Genomic DNA, 20034 nt, shown 5'->3' on the forward strand with positions numbered 1-20034 from the left:
ATGTTGATGCTCCCATTGCTAGTAATCACAAACAGAATCGACTTTATTCTAAACTCATGTTATGTGGGATGGACACTGGATTCCTATAGGAGGCTTACATAAATCAATAAAAATCTCCTGCAGCCATCGCATCACAAATATTCAACCAAACAGTGTTGGGCAGTGTTATTCCCTGGACAAGAACCTCTGAGGGCCACCTAAGCACTGCAGCAAATGATTCTCCTTTCTCTGAGCTGACACTTAACCAAGGCACCAGCGTGGTCTTAGGGGACACTGTGTTGCTGGAGATGCTGGGGTAGATTCTCCCTTGTGGACAAGTTCTGCTAATTGCAGAGCATAGGGAAGGTTTCAGGGAGTCAGCTGTGACCCCCATTCCTCTGCAACCTGACCCTAGCATAAGGAGCTGCTCTAACTTATCCCTCTGAGGTAAGGTCCCTGAATGACTTATGAGAGTGGAGGGCAGGCATAGCAAAGCTCCACTCTGCCATGACCCTTCTCTGCTTTCAGCCTTTTCCTCCAGCATCCTGGAGATGGGTGTGGGCAGCTTTCACAGGAGGAGCTATGCCACCTCCACCAGCTTGTGACCACTGGAGAGTTTCCCTTTGCTAGGGGAATGCTCTGCTGGCAACCCACTGCCACAAAACTGCAACTTTGAAGTGCCTGACTGGGGCAAAAAGAATCCTGACAATAGTCTTTGAAATAAGAATAAACAAGGTCTTGGCCACGTGCATTGATTAAATGTCCCATGACACTTTTCACAAGAATGGGTTGTTTCCTGTAACAGAGTCAAATTCTCAGTTTATTATTTATATTCTGCCTCCCTACAGGTTCAATCACGTAAGTTATTTTCTCTTCCTCTTCTAAAAATCAATCCTGAAAGGTACTGTGTATCTCCTTGCATTGAGGATAGCCCACAACTTGTGGGTTGAGCCCTCAAACGTTGTGGAGTGATGGTACATGCCATTAAACTGTTGCCATGTTCCACCCAGATGGGGCTGCATTTAAGTGACAAGTGAAGTAACCACTGCATATCAGATTGTTAAATTTTTTAAGCACTCTGGGATTATTAGGGAAGCAGGTATTACAGAGTACATATGGGCATGTTTAGTGTTGAGAAAAAGAAGGCCGAGGGGGCACTTTATAACCGTCTTCAAATATATTAAGGACTATTATAAAGAGGATGGTGATCAATTCTCCATGTCCAGTGAAGGAAGGTAGGACAAGTAGTAATTGGCTTAATCTGTAGCAAGGGAGATTTAGGTTAGATATCAGGAAACACTTTCTAACTATAAGGATAGTTAAGTACTGGAATAAGTTACCAAGGGAGGTAGTGGAATCCCTGTCATTGGAGGCTTTTAAGAACAGGTTAGAAATACACCTGTTAGGAATGGTGTAGGTACACTTGGTCCTACCTCAGTATGGTGGGGGGCTGACTAGATAACCTCTCAAGGTCCCTTCCAGCTCTACATCTCTATGATTCTTGGCTGAATCCTGGTGGCCTAAATCCTAGTCAGAGACTTAGTCCAGTGCTATTAAATTACTTCTAATAGAAAATTAATACAGATGAACAGATTTAGTGTTTTTTTTTCAACTGTGATTTGGCTGCTTCAGTAGGTATTAACTGAGGAGACAAAAATGTGCTTAGTTATTAGTTTGTGCTGTCCAGCATGTCACAAGCTTGAGATTTATCACAAAGACAAAGCAAACATTTATTTCAGCAAGTCTTTCTTCTAAGCCTTTGCATTTTGAAGCTAATCAGATGTTAAGTTTTTGTCATAACTATTGAGGCATTATCTCACTTGGAGCTCTGCATCATTACCGAGACTTCAGTAATCCCAGGATTTCTTCATTCAATTAGCTGAGCACTGAAGCAGTTATTTGGATTCCAGGAAATAAGTAGATTGCCTGTTAATGACATCTATAAATTAAGGTTAAATTTCTACCCACAATAAGTTCTCAGTTTCATAGACTGACTTTTGTCTTAAATCCTCATATAGATCTAATTCCCTCTAATTTCCCCCTAGGGCCAGTTTGGGTAAATAGCAGCAATAAAATCGTGGGAATGGCATGTACTGTCTTAATTTGATTATAGCAGAGAAAACTAAGACAACTGCTGAAGTTTTTTTCTCACTGTTTCTCCATTTTTTCCAACCAAACTAAAGACGATTACTACACCGTGACATACTTTGTCCGTGCCTATTGTACTATTCAAAATGTTGCCCTGCTCTACACTGTTCTAACTCACATGCATTTTCCTTATAAAGCTATTTCAAGGCCCCAACCTAATTTCATCAAATGGAGATCTGGCCCACATAAGAGTCTCTGGCCATATCTACACTACACAGTTTTGTCAACAAAAGTCAGGTTTCATAGACAAAACAGCGGAGGTGTACACGCAACAATGTTCCTCCCACCGATTTAACTCTCCTGCTATGCCAACAGAATAAAACCACCTCGACGAGAGACACAGAGCTTTTTGCAACAAAGTTACAGTGACACAGTGTCAGTGTAGACACTGCACTTGTTTATGTTACCCTCAGTGGTCTCTGGGAGGTGTCCCACAATGCCCATCATGACCACTCTGGTGAGCAGTTTCTACTCTGCAAAGGTACTCAGGCATGCACTCCTCCCACTTTAAAGCCCTGAGTATGTTTGAAATTCCACTTCTTGTTTGCTCAGAGTGGACAGCCCACATCACATCTTCCCATGCTGGCTTTCCACAGCAAACAGGCTCCCGTGTGGAGTACAATGGAATTTGCTGGATCTGTTGGGTCTGTGGGGAGAGGAGGATGTGCAGTTGTAGCGCCAATCCAGCCATAGGAATGTTGACACCTATGAGCAGATTGCTTGTGGCATGGATGAAAAGGGGCAAAAAAGGGACATGTAGCAGTGCCGTGCGGAGATAAGGCAGGCGTACCAGAAGGCATGGGAGGCCAACCATTGCTCTGGTGTGGCACCAAAAACATGCTGCTGCTACAAGGAGCTGCACACCATCCTCAGCAGTGACCCCACCTTCCCCGCCAAGAGCCCCATGGATACTTCGGGGGGACTGGAAGCAGCAGCCAGTGGGTCAGCCCTGAGGAGGTTGAGTTGAAGGAGAATGTGGGGCAGGCGACAGGCTCGTCTGGTGGTATGGCGAGCCAGGACCTTTGACTCCGGAGTGGTCTAGCCTGTTCCAGCAGTCCGGCTCTGGTATGCCTGAAGCAGGAGATGGGAGCTCTGGTATGCCTGAAGCTGGAGATGGGAGCTCTGGTGAGTACTCATTTTACTTTGATAGTGCATGGTTGCATAAGGTAGAGGTGTCTTTTATTTTGCTACATGGTGCATGTGGGAGAAGGGATTGAAATTAACAATACTAGGTACTGTTTGCGTCTGCTTCACGTTTTCCTGTGCAGCCATGCAGTGGAGGTCTTGCAAAACAGTTTGTTAATGCACACTGGGATCTCCTGGGAATCCTCCATAGAGATGAAACGGTTACCCACCTTCTTGTAACTGTCGTTCTTCAAGATGTGTTGTTCACATCCATTCCAATCAGGTGTGTGCGCATGCCGCGTGCACAGTCGTTGGAAAATTTTTCCCTTAGCAGCTCCCATCAGGTTGGCTGGGGAGCCCTCTGGGGTGGCGCCTTCATGGTGCTCAATATATGACCCTGCCAACCCAACCCCCCTTCAGTTCTTTCTTACCATATGTGGCAGCTGTTGGAACTGTCTTGCTTGCCTTGCAAGTACTCCCTTAGCTTAGTTATCTAGTTCTCTTTTTTTCAGAATACTGTTACTAGGTGCTTGCAGTGATCCCTTGGGTCAAACCCTCAGATCAAGCTCACCATGATTAGCGCTCTGGCCATGCTTGCCAAGGAAAAGTGAGAAAGAGGCGTATGTAACTTTTATGCTTTTATGATTCAAGACTATGAGTGAAATCACAATACTGACTGTGTATTGTTTCTTTTGTTTCTGCAGATGTGCTCTTGAGGGCCAGCTCCTACACACTGTCAGATAAGGAGGTGAATGAGGAAAAGTAAGGGCAGCTCTCATTTTGTAGTCCTTGTGCTGTAGGGCGGGTATGAGCTCTGCACAGAGTTGAAGGAAGGTGGCTTTATGCACATGAAAGTTCTGAAGCCATTGCTCGTCATCCCATATCTGCATCACAATCTGATCCCACCACTCAGTGCTTGTTTCCCGAGCCAAGTAGCAACAATCCACCGTGTGCAGCTGTTCCGTGAATACCAACATCAATCTTGAATTGTTTCTTTCCATGGCACACAACAGCTCATGAAATACTGCAGGATCAGCAGTTCATAACACTTCTCACTAGACTGGTGAGCAGTGCAGGATCCATGCTTTCAGGCAGAGATGGCAGGTGCAAAGTTTACAGGGGCAGTTGAAAAATGTCCTGAAATGCAGCTGGAAGACCTTGGAATTTTGGGATGGAGAAAACTCCCAGAACTCTTAGCAGGAGAAGGTGATGATTTGCACAGTGGGATAGCTACCCACAGTGCACTGCTCTCTCTGTCGGTGCTAGAACACCAACTGTGGACGCACTCTGCTGACACAAGGAGCATTGTATGAACATGCACAGGCGATGTAATTATAGCAGTTTATGATAATCGATGTAACTTAAGTCGACTTAACTCTGTGGTGTAGACATGGCCTCTCCTAAAAACAATACAATAGTGGAGGACAACTACCAACAAATACAACTTTAGAGGAACAAGGATAACATTTTACTTGAAGAATACATGCAAGCCAATACTGCATGAAACCATTCTGTCTAGCAATTTCATGCTAGAATTCAATTTGCACATTTTGTGCCAATGAGACATATTAAGAAATGAAAATTTGGTCCCTAGTAAATTGCAGTGTGCATCACACAACATAAATAAATAGTAAAATGCAATTTGATGGAGAATATATTATAAGAAGTGATGGTTGACCTGAAAAAAGCACTGGATCAGGTGAGAATTCAAATGTTCAGCTGTCAGCTTATCAGATCTAGAGCTGGATGAATAATACAGAAAACTTTGTACATTTTTTTATAGGATCTTTACATTTTTGAAAAATACCAACTCTATAAGTTGGCTGAAAAACAGCAAATATTTTTGCCAAAAAAATCATCAAAAATTTGAAAATTTTAAACCAGCTCTGTCTGATTCCTTTTGCTGTCTAGAAAGCAGGCTGAAAGGACGTAGCACTTCTCACGGCCACTCAGGTTACAAGTAGCTCAAGAATAGCACCTGTTTTTAGTGTGTCTGCTTTGGAATGAAACCAAAAGGTGAAGAGCTGTGCAAAAGTAGGAATAAAAACACCCAGCAGATCAAGTTAATTCACATTTTAATCTGAATTAGTTTACCCATCCCAATTCTCTTGCAGTCAAGGCTCTACACATATCATAATAAATACCAGAGGAAAAACATTGCTTATTAGGGATCATAGAATCATAGGGTTAGAAGGGACTACAAGGGCCATCTAGTCTAACCCCCTACCATGATGCAGGATGTTGTGTCTAAAAGGATGTGCCGTAGTTTGAGCTCCCTTGAATACTGTGAGTTTGGAAGCATCACTCAATCTCTAATGCTTATAGGTAAGCTGTCTGCTTATAAAAGATGGTGGAAGAATACAGAGCGGACAAAGAGAGAGAAGAAAAATCAGCTGGGCGGGTGGAAGGGACAGAATGAAAATAACTATTTGTATCGAGAAAATAGAAAATGGCTACCTGAGGAGTCCATGCAGTCTTCAACACTGGAGGCTGTGAATTTCTGGCCAAGAATAAGATTGTAGTCTTCCAAAAAATTTAGTGTTCCAAGAGGGGATGCAATAGGAGCTTTATCTGGAATACCAATGATGAATTGATTAGTTACAAAGTCGGTGTCAGACTATTTTGAGGTAAAACACTATCCTAGGGCTAGGTTTACTCTTTCTTGATAGGCCAGGTGCAGAAATGCCAAAATATTTAGCTTATTACTGCCTAGTGGAGATTCAGCCGAATAAGGAGAGGTGAATAAGTGCTGAGGAGCTGACCTGGCTGGTTGCAAGCTCCCAGTGGAGTGGAGATTGTAGATTCAATACCCATGAATGGGTTTTCCACACCTGGAAGATCTTGGCCAGAATCTTTGCCAGCAATTTGTCCCGTGATCTTTTATCCAGAAAACAACAAAAGGCTTTAATAATAATTATTCAGTTCGGCTAAACATTCTGCAACCTGTACTCTCAGTGCCTAGCACCAGAGTTCATTTGGAATGAATGACACGGATTCAGATGCTATTTAATGCGTATAAGGGTGGTAGGAGATAGATAGCCTTTATATTATTTTTCAAGGACCACAGAGCCCCCCCTCTCTGTGCAGAAAGCTTCTAATGACTTCCAGTGGACTTGGGAGTTTGAATCCCTAGCAGATACAGCACCAAGCCCTACATTTCTTTTATCATGTTAATTTTTCAAAATTACCTACTTACAACATGGAATACAACTAGTTACAACGAGGTCCAGATACTGTGGAGATTGATGCAATAGAAATATATATAGAGAGATCAAGACACTTGTTTATGAAGGTACCTAGCACGTTATTTATGATCTACAAATAATGATTAAATAAATTCTGTCATTATGAAATTATCTCCTAATCTTGTTACCAAATCACCACTAAATCTAAAACAAGATATAGTATGACATGCTAACCTTGGTGTTTAGCGTTCACCCAGCTCAGTAAGTAGTTGCTGGTTTGCTGAAGCAGAACGTTATTGTCTCCTTCATATGTGCAGTTTGGGTCATTGTCATTTCGAATATCACCTAGACGATTCACTTTTAAAAGAAAAGTCACAAATTTTAATTCGTAATGTAACTCAATCATTATAGAAACATGGGTCAAAAGAACTTGGAAACAATTATTCTGTGATTAAAAAAAATAAGAAATTGGAATCAGTTTCCAATACAATATAATTATTCTTATCAACAGATGTCGCTGAAAAGTTACCCTTTGTTTACAAACCTAAATACATGGGAGCAAATTTTCAGAAGCATGACGTCCATTTTATGAGGGCAATCTGCATGTGCAAAATCTGCATCTGTATTTCTCCTCCTTTATATGAATTGCAAGGGCAGTCTGGATAGTTGTAACTGCCTGATGGCCAGTGCAAATATTCCACTTCGCACCTGAAATTCATTTTGTGGGTGCAGATTTTGCATCTGCAAATTGGATCTGTGTGACACTGTACCTCAAAGTAGCACCCTGGAACCCCCATCTTCACCACTGTGATATGATTATGATATGTTTTGTCCAAAGAATGCCTTGTGAGCTATCATTTAAAAAGTTTTGATCTGTTGAACATTAACATCCTGTTGAATTGTATGTGCTATCATTATATGTGACGTTATGAAGTACTGCTCTGTATGTGTTACTGAAATATGTTGTGAAGTGGGGAATGCCCACAGCTAGCCTTTCAGTAGCAACAAAGGAGCAACTATCACTGGCCAGATAGGCGTTGATGGCCCATCAAGAAGAATCCGCTCTTCCAGAGGCTTCTCGGAGAGGGCACGTATGCAATGAGGGCTACCTAACCCCCACATCACAGCAAGTATCTTTCTAGCAGCTGGAAGAAAGTATAAAAGAGGAACAGTGACATCATCACTTGGCCTCTCTCCTCCCCCATCTCAACACCTGGGAGAGCATCTGGAAGACAAAGAGTTTGAAACAGGGAGATTGGTCCCAGGATGGGAAGGGAATGTAGCCTGTGTATTAAGGACTGTGAGCTGCCTGTAACACCTGTTAGGGTGAGAAGAGCTATTTGATTCAGATCTTGCTTAGGCCATGTCTACACTTACAAACTTACAGTGGTACTGGTATAGCTGTGTGGCTGAAAGAGCACTTGTGTAGCTGCGTTATGCTGACAAGAGAGAGCTCTCCCGTCGACATAATAAAACCAGTTCAATGAGTGGTGGCAGCTACGTTGGCAGGAGAGGGTCTCCTGCTGACACAGCACTGTGCGCATGAGCACTTATGCCAGCAACACGTATGTTGCTCAAGGGGATATTTTTTTCACACCCCTGAGCGACAAAAGTTTTGCCAACATAAATGCTAGTGTAGACATGGCCATAGTCTGTTAAAGTTAGAATTTAGACTGCGTTTCTATTTTTATTTCCTATGTAACCAACTTCGATCTCTGTCTGCTACTTATAATCGTTTAAAATTGATCATTCTGTAGTTAATAAAACTGTTTTATATTTTATTTAAAACTGTGTGGTTTTGATTAAAGTGCCTGGGAAATCTCAGCAATGGTTTAAAAGGACTGTTGCACGTCCCTTTGTTGGAGTGACAAACTAATTAATGAGCTTGCACTATCCAATGGAGTCTTGAGCAGTGAAAGATGGTATATTGCTGGGGTGCAAGGCTGGGGTGATTGCTGGGTGTGAGTCTCCACACGCTGATGGCTGAATGATAATAGCACCTGGTGGGGTTGGCGGTTTGTCACTGGCATAGCATTGTGAGAGACCGCCCAGGCTGGAGGGTTAAGGGGGCATAGCAGTCCGACAGCTCCAGGTTGTACCCTGGGGACACCATCACAATATGTAAAAAGGAAGATGGGGCCAAAGCTCTTTTGAAAACTTACTGCCACTGATACATACACCTGTACCCAACAAAAACTGTGACAGAATTGTGTGCAAACAATCTTTGACTGTATCTATTCAGGAATTTGTAACTTACTGGCCAGGTAACCATGTCCTCCACAAGCTTCTCGACACTCCTGTGCCGCCTGCTGGGCAGTCCAGGAGGCCAGTGGTTTACCACCAGTAGACAAGGCATGAATCTCACGTCCAATTTCAGCCTTTGTAAAAAAAAAAATAAGCTCATGGTAAATAATGTTTTTTAAACAAAACAAGTCCAAGAGTACACCCAAAAAGCTAAGGGTGAAATTCATCCATGCGACTGCCAAAGTCTTGACCAAGACCAGGGATTGAATCAAGTACTAAAAACATGAATACCTCTTGAACAAAAAAGAGCCAGGCTCTCTAGCTGTGAGCTGTATACAGACCCACATCCTCTATGGACTGGTCACAAAAGGAGACACACTAACCGGGGTGCAAGGCCTACACCATTTAACTTGGCCTACACAAAGCCTGAGGGTTTAAGTGAGAATGAAGTGATAAACAGTCACTGTGCAGACACAGTGTGTCAACACAGACCTTGACACAGGGGTGAATTCCACCTTAAGTTATTACAAAAATAATTCTATTTACAAAAAGACTATAAAAAACTATATAGTGCACTTATGCTGGTCAGAGTCAGGTCCTGTAAAGTGCAGAGAGATCAAAATATTTCCTTGACAGAGATTGCCAAGAAATTCATTGTACTGCTCATTTAACCCACATTTCATAAATGTTAATATTTTACGTTAAATTATTTTCAAATGTATTAACTTGAACTGCAAACTTGAGCCTGACTCTGAAAAGATATTGTTCTGGCTTATTACAGAAACTCTCTGACATGTATCTCATGCAGTGTCAATTTCAGTTGACCAAAACTGAATCTTCATTAAGGCAATGCAGAGAGGCCAGGGGGATGAGGTAATATCTTTTATTGGACCAACTTCTGTTGGTGAAAGAGACAAGCTTTTGATCTTACACAGAGCTCTTCTTCAGGTCTGGAGAAGGTATTCTATGTGTCGCAACTAAATACAAGGTGGAATAGATTATTTAGTATAAGTAGTGCATATTGCAAGAGCCCATTGAAGGTGCAGTGACCAGTAATTACTTAGGCCTCTATTCAAGAAGAAACATCTCTGTTTAGGAAAGAACTCGAACGTATGCTTAAATCCCATTGAAGTCATCAGAACATAAACCCATGATCAAAGTTACCTGCTTTCCTGGCCTTTAACACTAATGTTTCTCACCACTCGTCCCCTCATTTCTGAGCCACTTGTGTATACAGGTCCTTGGTTTAACAATTGGAAGTTTACTGCATTGAAAACCCGAGTTGCAATTAAAAGGATATGTATAAACATTTCACCTGTCTTGGACTCTTATCCTTCATCAGAAGACCTATGTGAAATTCTATGAAGTTCATGAACAAAGACTTGGAGAAATGGTCTAAGGCATATGTAGCTGCCAGATAGGGAAGCAGGCGCCATTGCTGGAATGAAAATTAAATCTGTGTGAGGGAAGGTTGATATATACATATTATTAGGGGCTTTTCCAAGGATACTCAGAACCCCTGTGGTATATTTTTTCAGTTTCTAGAAAACTACCATATTTCAACTTCAATCTTCTAATTATTAAGCATCTGCCCCGCACCTGAAATACCCTATCCAAATACAGACTATATTGTTTGTGGTTATGTTCAATTAGTAATTAGAGGTGGATGGGAAACAATTTTCCTGTCCCACAAAAATTTGAGATTTCAAAAAAAAATTCCCATCCCAAATGAGGACAAATCAACTTTTCATAAACCAAAAATCCCCACCCCCCAAAAAGAAGAATTTGGGTCAACTGAAACATTTCAATAATTTTGAAATGTTTTGATTCTGCTTTTGTTTTTTTCCTACCACAAGTAGTTTAAATTTCAAAATGAAAAGTCATTTTGTACCAGAAGGTGGAGTTTTTCATTTCAAAAATAATTTTGACAATTTAAAAACTTCTTTGGATTGAGAAATTTGTTGAAATCAGCCCTCTCCAGTGAACAGTTATGGTTTTGACAAATTGGCATTTTTTAATGAAAAATGTTTCATTGAAAAATTCCCAACCAGCTATTTTTGTAATGGCTCTTTAAATCAGTAAAGTAAATAAACCTTCTTCACAGGAATGCTCATGGTGAAACCATCCAAGTTCGTGGTTCCTATTAATTTCTGATAAACATCAGATTAAACCAGCACATTGGTTCAATGAAATTCTTTGGGGGCAGAGATCATCTTTTTATCCTGTGTTTGTACAGCTTCTGACTTGGGCTACAGCAATACAAATAATTATTTCTATATTTTCAAAGGTTAATAAAGAAAAAAGGCTAAAGTAATGCACACAAACATGATAACAAACAATTGGTGCATTGACAAAACCAATGGTAAGGTGGAGGGTATTCTTCTTATTGTTTTCTTTAATACCCACAATGTTGTAGGCAATGTTTACACACAAACACCCTACCCCCAAGAGCTTTCAATTGATGATGACAAGCCAAATCAAAAGGTGAGAAAGAGAAATATAATCAAAAGAGGTACAGTTGTTATATAAGTTATGCACTTCTTGGTTTGTTAAATAATTTACACTTCAATGGTATCTGACTGCCCCTAATTTATCTATGATTAGTTTGCCTGTTTCTTGACGGCCTCAAGGAAGAAGTGGGTCTTGAGGATAATATAGAGTACAGCCCTTATGGGTCAGTTGAAGGAAGGTGCTCCATGGATAGGGAACAGCATGGAAGTAGGTGCAACACTGGTTGTGGGAGATGGGGAAAAGAGGGTAATCAGGGCGAGCATCACCAAGGGACTATGGAAGAAACAAAATGTGAGACAAAAGCAAATAAATAGAGAGGGGCAGAGCTGTGAGGACCTTGAAGGTCAGGATAAGAAATCTTGAATTTGATGCAGTGGAGAAGTAAAAGTCAGGAGAAGGATTCAGCAGATGGGGTTACATGTTCAGAACAACAGATGAGGAAGATGATCTTAGCAGCTGCATTTGGAATAGACTGGAAGATGACGTCAATGTAGGGCAGACCAACCCAAAAGAAAGCATGATGAAAGTTGATATGAAGCCAGAGCTTCTGAAAAGTAACAAGTTCCCTCCCACCAATGTCAGAAAAGTGCTTCTAAGAGCTCAATAATATATTTGGGTTTCAGTATTCCAGGGTCTGATTCTTATTCACACAAAGCCAATTTACACCTCTCTGGCAGTGAGAGGTGGGTGCTTTAAGGCCTCTTTACATTGCCAGATTGATGTAAAGGGGCCTAAGGGCTTGTCTACACTTACAGTGCTACAACAGCTAGTGCTTAGTGAAGATTCAACCTATGCTGACGGGAGAGATTCTCCAGTTGGCCTAGGTACTCCATCTCCCCGAGCGGCAGTAGCTATCTTTGTGGGAGAAGCCCTCCCAATGACATAGTGCTGTCTACAGTGGGGGTTACGTCAGTATAACTATGTGGTCGGGGTGTGGCTAGAGAAGTTGGTAGTATAAACCAAATCTTATTGAGAATCAAGCCTTCAGAACTCTATAGGGCCAGACATTCAGCTAGTGTAAACTAGTGTAACTTCATTGCTTTCAATGCAGCTATGCTGATTTACATAAGCTGAGGATCTGGCTTTATATTTGAATACATTCCCTAGATTTGAATGAAATGCCGTATTGTAGATTTAGTTAGTACCTGCATTTGGTATTCCAGGACTGGTATTTCTTCTTCATCTGTTGGTCCAAACTGACGGCGTGTGGCTGAGAAGCGAATGGCTATTGATAGGGCAAGCTTTAAATTAACCACAGACATGCCTATGATCATAACTCTACCACTGGACAAAGCCCCAAGAGATGCGCCAAAACGCTGCTTGAGATCCTGAGGGAATAAAAGACACACTAAATGGGCAGGTTCAGCCATTCCATAGCTTCATAATTGCACTGACTGCAACATCAGAATCCTGGTAGTTATGCCAAATGCTATACTTTCAAAGGCTCACTCAAGGAGTTAGCACCCATTGACTTTAATGGCCAATGCATTGCTAAAACCCCATTCAGCTCTGAAAATAGAAGGGAGCAGTTAATAGGTTTGAAAAAAAAATACAAACAATTCCTTCATAGCATATTTGATAGACTGGATTCATTGCACATACAGTTCATTGCATACCTTAAATGAGCTGACGTATACCCCCTCAGCTGTGACATCTCCAGTTCTGTTCAAAACGTTTTCTTTAGGTATCTTGACATTATGAAACATAGCAAACCTGTTCAAGTAAATAACTATATTAATAATAAAATAGGAAGATGCTTCATGACATAGCTTGGGTATATGCCCCAACAGATGGCCATGATGCATTAACAGCTGGCTGCATGAAGATTTCATGCACAACAGTGAACTGAAAACAATATCACACCACCTGTATCTTTAGAGTCAGATTCAGCCACAGAGAGGAGGATGCCTGCGAGAATACAGGTCTCCACATAAAAAAGTTCTATGAAACGCAAGCTGGGTACGTTTTCTGTTACTCTTTTTATTTCTTATGTTAAATTTGTTTTGGTTTTTCGAAATAAGTATGACGCCTCCAGGAAAGACCCTCACTGACTGCACTTGTATTTTCTTTCTGCTGAGTTATCTGACCAGCTAACATTTAAAATATCATGTCCTGTGATTATCTTTAAAAGAAAGAGATTTTGCAGAAAGAAGAGCAATGAGAGGAAGGACTGTCTTCTGGTTAAGACACTAGACATGGACTTATGCAAGCTATTTCACTCTGTGTCTCTATATACAAATGGGGACAATGAAACCTTTGTCTACCTTGTCTATTTTGAGTCAGATTCTTACACTCATATTCAGGTCAAATCATGTGTTACTCCACAAATAATACCATTGAACTGAATGCCTCATTCGTGATGTAAAATACTGCTCAATATAAATAAGGAAATCAGAATCTGGTTCTGAGTTTGTAAATTCTTTGGGGCAGGGACTGTCTATTACTATGTGTTTGTACAATCCCTAGCACAACAGGGCCCTGAATTTGATCAAATATCTAACATCAACAAGAACAATATAGACTCAACACAGTGAAAGGGAACTGGAAAAAGGCATTATTGTACAGGAGCTCCAGCTATGATTTTTGCTCGCTGATACGATGTAGCATCTTAAAAAGAAATTAATATTGATAGAAGCTGCATAAACAGGACACATCTTTTTCAGAAAATCATGTACTAGTCATTTTCAGTCAATTAGACAATAAGGGCTGGCATAGTATCATAACAGCAGCTCTATTTCTGAATATCTCAGCATCTAATATTGCTTGAAAATCTGTATTAATAATCAAAGCAAATTCCTCATACTTGCCAATACAGGCAAATATATTTAATAGCACACGAGAGAGCCAGGTCTTTTACATCAATAAATTATATAAGCTTTACAATGCTACATGTACTTTAAAAATATGAGTAATTTCCAAGGAAACATATCTGCATATTGTATTTATTCTGCCTCAGAGACACAGGGCATTTTTTGACTGAGCAATATATACTGATACAAATGGTTGAAATGTGCAGACTAAGTGAGCATCAGATTCTTGAATCCTTACTCTGCATATAGACCCACTGATTTTGGTGGGACTACTTACAGAGTAAGGTACTACACGGTGAGAGTGAGGGTGGTGGAGTCAAGTACAATATTTACAGAAATCCATCTTGGACAATGGTTTTGGATCCTCTACAAAAAATGTGGGGTTTTTTAAAGATAAGAGAGCTTTTGGTTTATATGCAACCCTCTGCTTTCCCCACCCCTGAAATAAACCCATCAAAGCTAAAATAAATCCCCAACGGCCTGTCCCCGCCTAATATTTGATAGTGACAAAATGTACAGGCTAGGTACAACTACAGCATTCCTGTGATACTAGGGTCTCCTCTTGTAAACACTTACTGGGGGGATGTAATGCTTATTACTACTGGGAGCTGTCCTACTGAAGTGAATGACAATACCCCCAGTAGTAATTTCGGTGGAGAAGACTGTAACCTACCTCATGGACCCACACAGGTTCTTAATACCCCTTACGTCCCTATATGAGCTACCTGCATTCCTTGTGTGAGCACAAGAGGGAGGGCAAGTCCTAGAGGCCAACAGCTAGTTTCCACCCACAGAGGTGAGCAGGGACTTGGCAAAACATAAGTGAAACCATCTGAGATAGCTGAGCCAATGTCAGGGATGAACTCATCCAGTCCAGCTACTCTCTCTCTCTAAAAAAAAATGGGGGACAGGGTGAGCAAAAGACCTATCACAGTCATGGCTGTTGATTCTAGAAGGAAGCTCCACCCCTGCTTAAGAGTTGCTTCTGACATCATTACCTGTGGAGAGGTAGGAGCAGGCCTAGAGGCAGCAGTTGCTACCTGGAGAGAGATGCCTCAGGCAGCAAGTGATTTAAAAAGTGATGGTCAATAAACTAGTATCTCAAACCATGCTTTGAAGCCAAGGACAATTCCATTGCTTGCATCACTTCTCCATTCATTAATCTGATACACTCTGCTAACTTTCACTACTAGGGAACTTTCTATTAGTTCAATCTTAATTGGAAGCCTGATATGCATTCAGTCACATGACCCTTTTAAAATCCAGCCTCAATATTAAAAGTTAAGTAAACAGAACCAATCTGATTTGTGTAAAATTAGCATATGGGTACAATTCTGCAAATACTTATGCATGCTAATAACTTTACTTATGTGAGTAGCTCTGTTTATTTCAGTATGACTATACACTTGTATAAAGCTACTCATGTGAATATTCTGAGCCTTTAATACTCAATTTCAAGTCCAGCGAGTCTCTTTTATAACACCATACTGAAGATGTATAGCTATTTATATGAGAATATAAATTACCCAAATATTCTCACCTACTAATTCTAAGAAGCAAAAAAAGAATTAACAAAATAAGTTGCATGTTGTTGTAGTGAGTGCTCTTAACGGACCAGCTATAAAAACAAAATGCCAGACATACAGAGTATTGTTTGATTATCTCTATACTGCATAAAAGATTATCCAGAATGACCTTGATAGAAAAAAAATCCATACTATCACATTTCTTATAACTAGTGAACCAGAAAATTAAATTACATTCGCTTAACAGTAACTGATCTTCTTGGTATTACACTTTATGGGTTACATATTTACTGCTTTTTCCTCAGCTAATATCTAAATAAATCCATATAGCAAATGGTAAAACCTTTAAAAAGCTTGAATAAGTGGGCAGAAAGATAAGTTACAAATCCACTGACAACTACCGTGAGTGAAGAAGTGAGATTTATTGTTTATGAAGACTAATGATGAAAATAAAAGCAGACGCATCTAGGACTCTGGATTTGGATGGGCTTATGAAACTACAGCCAGTTCTCCAAGAACTTTTATGCTTTTAAAATCTTATTTTTTTTATAGTTAACCATACAAACCAATTGGAAGGTGATGTTGGAACATATTAAAAATAAATAAGATTTCATAAAGTTATAGATCACATTTTGAATGGCTATTCTCTCAGAAAACATAATAAACAGACACAGATCATATCTGTCAACAAGTTTAGGGGAAAATCCATTTAAATGAACGGAAGAGCACACAAGAACCTACACAATGGGCAAGGTACATGTAGTGGTGACATTGGAATCCACCTTTCCTGTGGCCTCCATTGCAGAGCAGTTAGTGTGATCAGGGCTCGACTCATTTTGTGTTCTGACAGATGGCTCTTATCTGTAAATATACATTGTTGGGATAATTCCATCGGGGTTTGCCTCTGGTTGTGTGTTCTTCGTCATGGATAAGTTGACAAGTTCACAGATTTTAAGACCAGAAGGGACCACTAGATCGAGTCTGACCTCCTGTATAACACAACAGGCCATCAAATTTTACCCCATTAACTGCCATAGTGAGCCCAACTTGTGTTTGGCTAATGAAGATCTTCCATAAAGGCATCCCCATCTTGATTTAGACTTCCACCCACACTATTAAAAAATTGTGCCTTACTTCTTGTGTTAAACATTGGACTGCATCCCAACAAAATAATGAATGTACTGCTCTCCAAACTTATTTCACCCATCACCATTCAGCAGCCATTATCATTGCATTCTTGCATGCACAATCCCACTTGAGAAGGGCAGTCACATCCCCACAATAGCCTCTGTGTCAGGGATCTAGGGTTGACAGTGTCCAGTGCTGCTGCATTGCTAATCAGTGTCCCACATACAATATTTTACAAATAATATACACAGGAAATGTTATAAATCTAGTACTCTGAGGTTTTCCACCTTTCACCTGCATTCATCACTGATGCATAACTGGGCTACACGTATTCCTGCCTGGATCAGTTAGGCAGGGTGAAGTCACAATCCCACAGCAGCCTCTCCGTCAGGTCTGCGGCCAGTGGTGCGGAGAACATTTCAAGCAAAATTAATCTCTCTTCCCTTAAATCATGCTACAATCATTAATCTGGAGCTCAGTAACATGGATAAAAGTGAGCAGCTGGAAAAGCAGCACGCTCCCTTTGCCAGTACTAAAGTAATAAACTGTTACCTGCAGTGCAGATGGCAAGACTGTGCTTTTGGGGAATTTCAAACCCACTCAGATCTCTTTTGATGGTCAACTTCTGTTTTTGACTATCTTGAGAATGTTGAAGTGGCAATTCCTTTAATCCTCCTAGCCAGATGTAGCCGGCATGGGGATGGGATTGGAAGATTGGGGATCAGTGATGGTTACAGGGCACAATGATGGTTACAGGGCACAATGATCAAGTAACGTTAGAGGCAGAGTAGACCAAGGGCAGAACGGGGGGCATAGAGGGATGGTGAAAGCCTGCAGAAGACAGAAAGACCAGTCACACATTTTAGAATCTGGAAGCTCACAAAGGGATGAGGCTGAAGAGAAGGAAGGGTGCCGGGAAGCTGGGGAAAAGTTTTTAAAGCAGCATTTTAGGCCATATTGCCACAGTCAAAAGTAGAAGCTTGCACCTCTAACAGTAACACACAGTAGCTAAGTTAATACACCCACCTCATTTTATAGTAGCTATAACTGTGCCAGGCACTTCATGGAAGAGACAGAAAGACACAGACCCCCACTTCACTGTGCTTACATTAAGGCCCAATCCTGCAATGAACTCTGTGTGGGTGGACCCTTGCATCTGCAGAGAGCCACACTGGTTCTGGTGAGACTCTGTGCGGAAAGAGGCTGTGGGGAGCTTACTGCAGGGCTGGGGGCTTAATTTTAGATGTTCCAAAATGAGCGGGAGCGACAAATTGCAGAGAGGGGATGGACAAGGGCTACAATCACAGCTTAGACTGTGCACTCCAGGAGGTTCTGTTTAAGATTTTTGTTATTTTTTAAGTATAAAATAAGAATTGAGAGAGAAGATGGAGAACATTAATAATTCACATTGCACAGCAACTAGTTAGACTTAAATGGAGACTTTAAAATATACAGGGCACGTGCTGTGTGTGATTCAGGGTTCTTAGGAGAACGGCAGCTTTGGCACTGCCTGACTTGGGTGTGTTCAAATTTGTAAAACTTCATGTAGACTGTTTTTAATTTGTTTAACATGTTAATATATTTCAATCTGTTTGCTTTACTATTGTTATTACTGTGAGCAGCCAGTCAGAGTCAGTGCAAACTCATGTTGTTTCACAAGACATCAGAGATTTCGTTTCTGAGCTTTTTGGGGTGGGGCCTGTCTTTTTGGTCTGTGTTTGTGCAGTGCCTAGCATAGTAGGGTCTTGGTCCATGACTGGGGCTCCCAGGTGCTACTGCAATACAACTAATAAATAAATAATAATGTATTTAAAAGGGGCCTACGAAGGACGTGAGCTTGCGTGACAGCTACCATCTTGGCCGACACACTGGGGGTTGAATGAGCGACTTCCAAAACTAAAAGCATGAGCTACTACAACTTAAATGGAAGAGCAAAGTCTTCCTAGCTGGGGGTATGACAGATTCACAGAGGGGAGCTGTAATATACACTCACCAGGCAAAAAGCAAGAAATGGTGACCTACCCTCCTTTGATAAAAGAAAAGGAGTACTTGTGGCACCTTAGAGACTAACACATTTATTTGAGCATAAGCTTTCGTGAGCTACAACTCACTTCATCGGATGCTGTCAAGTGAGCTGTAACTCACGAAAGCTTATGCTCAAATAAATGTGTTAGTCTCTAAGGTGCCACAAGTACTCCTTTTCTTTTTGCGAATACAGACTAACACGGCTGCTACTCTGAAACCTCCTTTGATAGGTTTTTTTTTTTTTATATTGGGGAGTATCAGGAACATTGTGTCTGCCCTGCCACGATTTTTCTAGAGAACCTCCAGAATATCTCAGAGCATGTCGTATATGGTGAGAGCTCACACCTCAGTGAAGTGGATGTTGACTCATTAACACACTGTATTTTTCCAAAGTTTTAGTCTGTCATTGAAATGAAATATGTGTTAATAAACCCCTCCTCCCAAAAAAACCCAACCAAACCCATATGTTTTGGAAAGCGTACTAAACACAGTTTGCCCTTGGTTATAGCTGAACCTGCACTGGGTTCAGTCGCAATCATTTGCTGACATACATTTTCAGGAATCGGCAATTTTGCTACTGTAGAAAAAGCCATAGAGCCTTCCAGGCAGACAAAAATCTCAATTTCTAAGGTGAAAAACCAGCAGAAAAAAAAAGAAATACACGCTGTCCTACTACCCCCATCCCCAAATTCTCTCCTCCCAAACCCCTCCTTTTACACCTTTCTTATATATTACAGAGAAGCAAAAAAAGGTCACAAGCTATGAAAATTGGGGAATCTGTCTGTACAATTTATGAATTCTGTTTATCTTGACCTAGCTGTAAACTCCATTTTGAAGCTGCAGCCTTTTGCCTTCTCTATGGTCTGTTTGCCTCCCTGTTGGGTTGAAATTCTAAAGGCTGGTGACAAAAGAACAACAAAAGGTAACTGACTTAAAATGTTTGCCCACTGAAATGTAATAGCTCTGACAGGCTCCCAACTGCAGAATAGACAATAGACTGGCTCCCAACTGCAGAATTAGTCTAGCAGGGGAGAGGTTGCCTTGGCCACAAAGGCACTTGGCAGAGGTTTTTGCTCAGATGGGAAAGTTGGCAAGAACATCTCCTGACAAAGAGGGTTAAGAATTATAGAGAGGAGTTGACCTAACTGAGGTGTTTGGCCATTTTGTCTCTGGTTGTGGAGGAGAGAGAAACAACCCAGCATGTAAGGTTTGCATGAGGCAGGAGACCCCCAAGCACAGGGTGAGCTAGCGAGGGGTTTAGGATGTTACATTCTATATGCTCTGAGCTCTCCTGTGATTTATAAAGGTAAGTAAACAAGAAATAATGTGTCACACTTGTGAAACGTGTCTCTG

The 20034-nt window shown here is 41.0% G+C and overlaps 1 protein-coding gene across 4 annotated transcripts in view; it reads right to left on the reverse strand.

Moving 5' to 3' along the window:
* The window catches only part of ACOX3 (acyl-CoA oxidase 3, pristanoyl), a 59693-nt gene that overhangs the window by 12222 nt on the left and 27437 nt on the right, over positions 1-20034 (reverse strand). For all 4 annotated transcript variants that reach the window (XM_074951762.1, XM_074951761.1, XM_074951760.1 and 1 more), the window contains 6 exons: positions 12809-12905; positions 12338-12520; positions 9997-10119; positions 8695-8815; positions 6672-6794; positions 5710-5823 (listed from right to left, as the gene is read on the reverse strand). In XM_074951762.1, coding sequence (XP_074807863.1) covers positions 5710-5823; positions 6672-6794; positions 8695-8815; positions 9997-10119; positions 12338-12520; positions 12809-12905 — 761 coding nt within the window. The remainder of the gene's footprint in view (positions 1-5709; positions 5824-6671; positions 6795-8694; positions 8816-9996; positions 10120-12337; positions 12521-12808; positions 12906-20034) is intronic.

Source organism: Natator depressus, chromosome 4 (assembly GCF_965152275.1).
Source record: "Natator depressus isolate rNatDep1 chromosome 4, rNatDep2.hap1, whole genome shotgun sequence".
In the NCBI taxonomy this organism is placed as follows: domain Eukaryota; kingdom Metazoa; phylum Chordata; order Testudines; family Cheloniidae; genus Natator; species Natator depressus.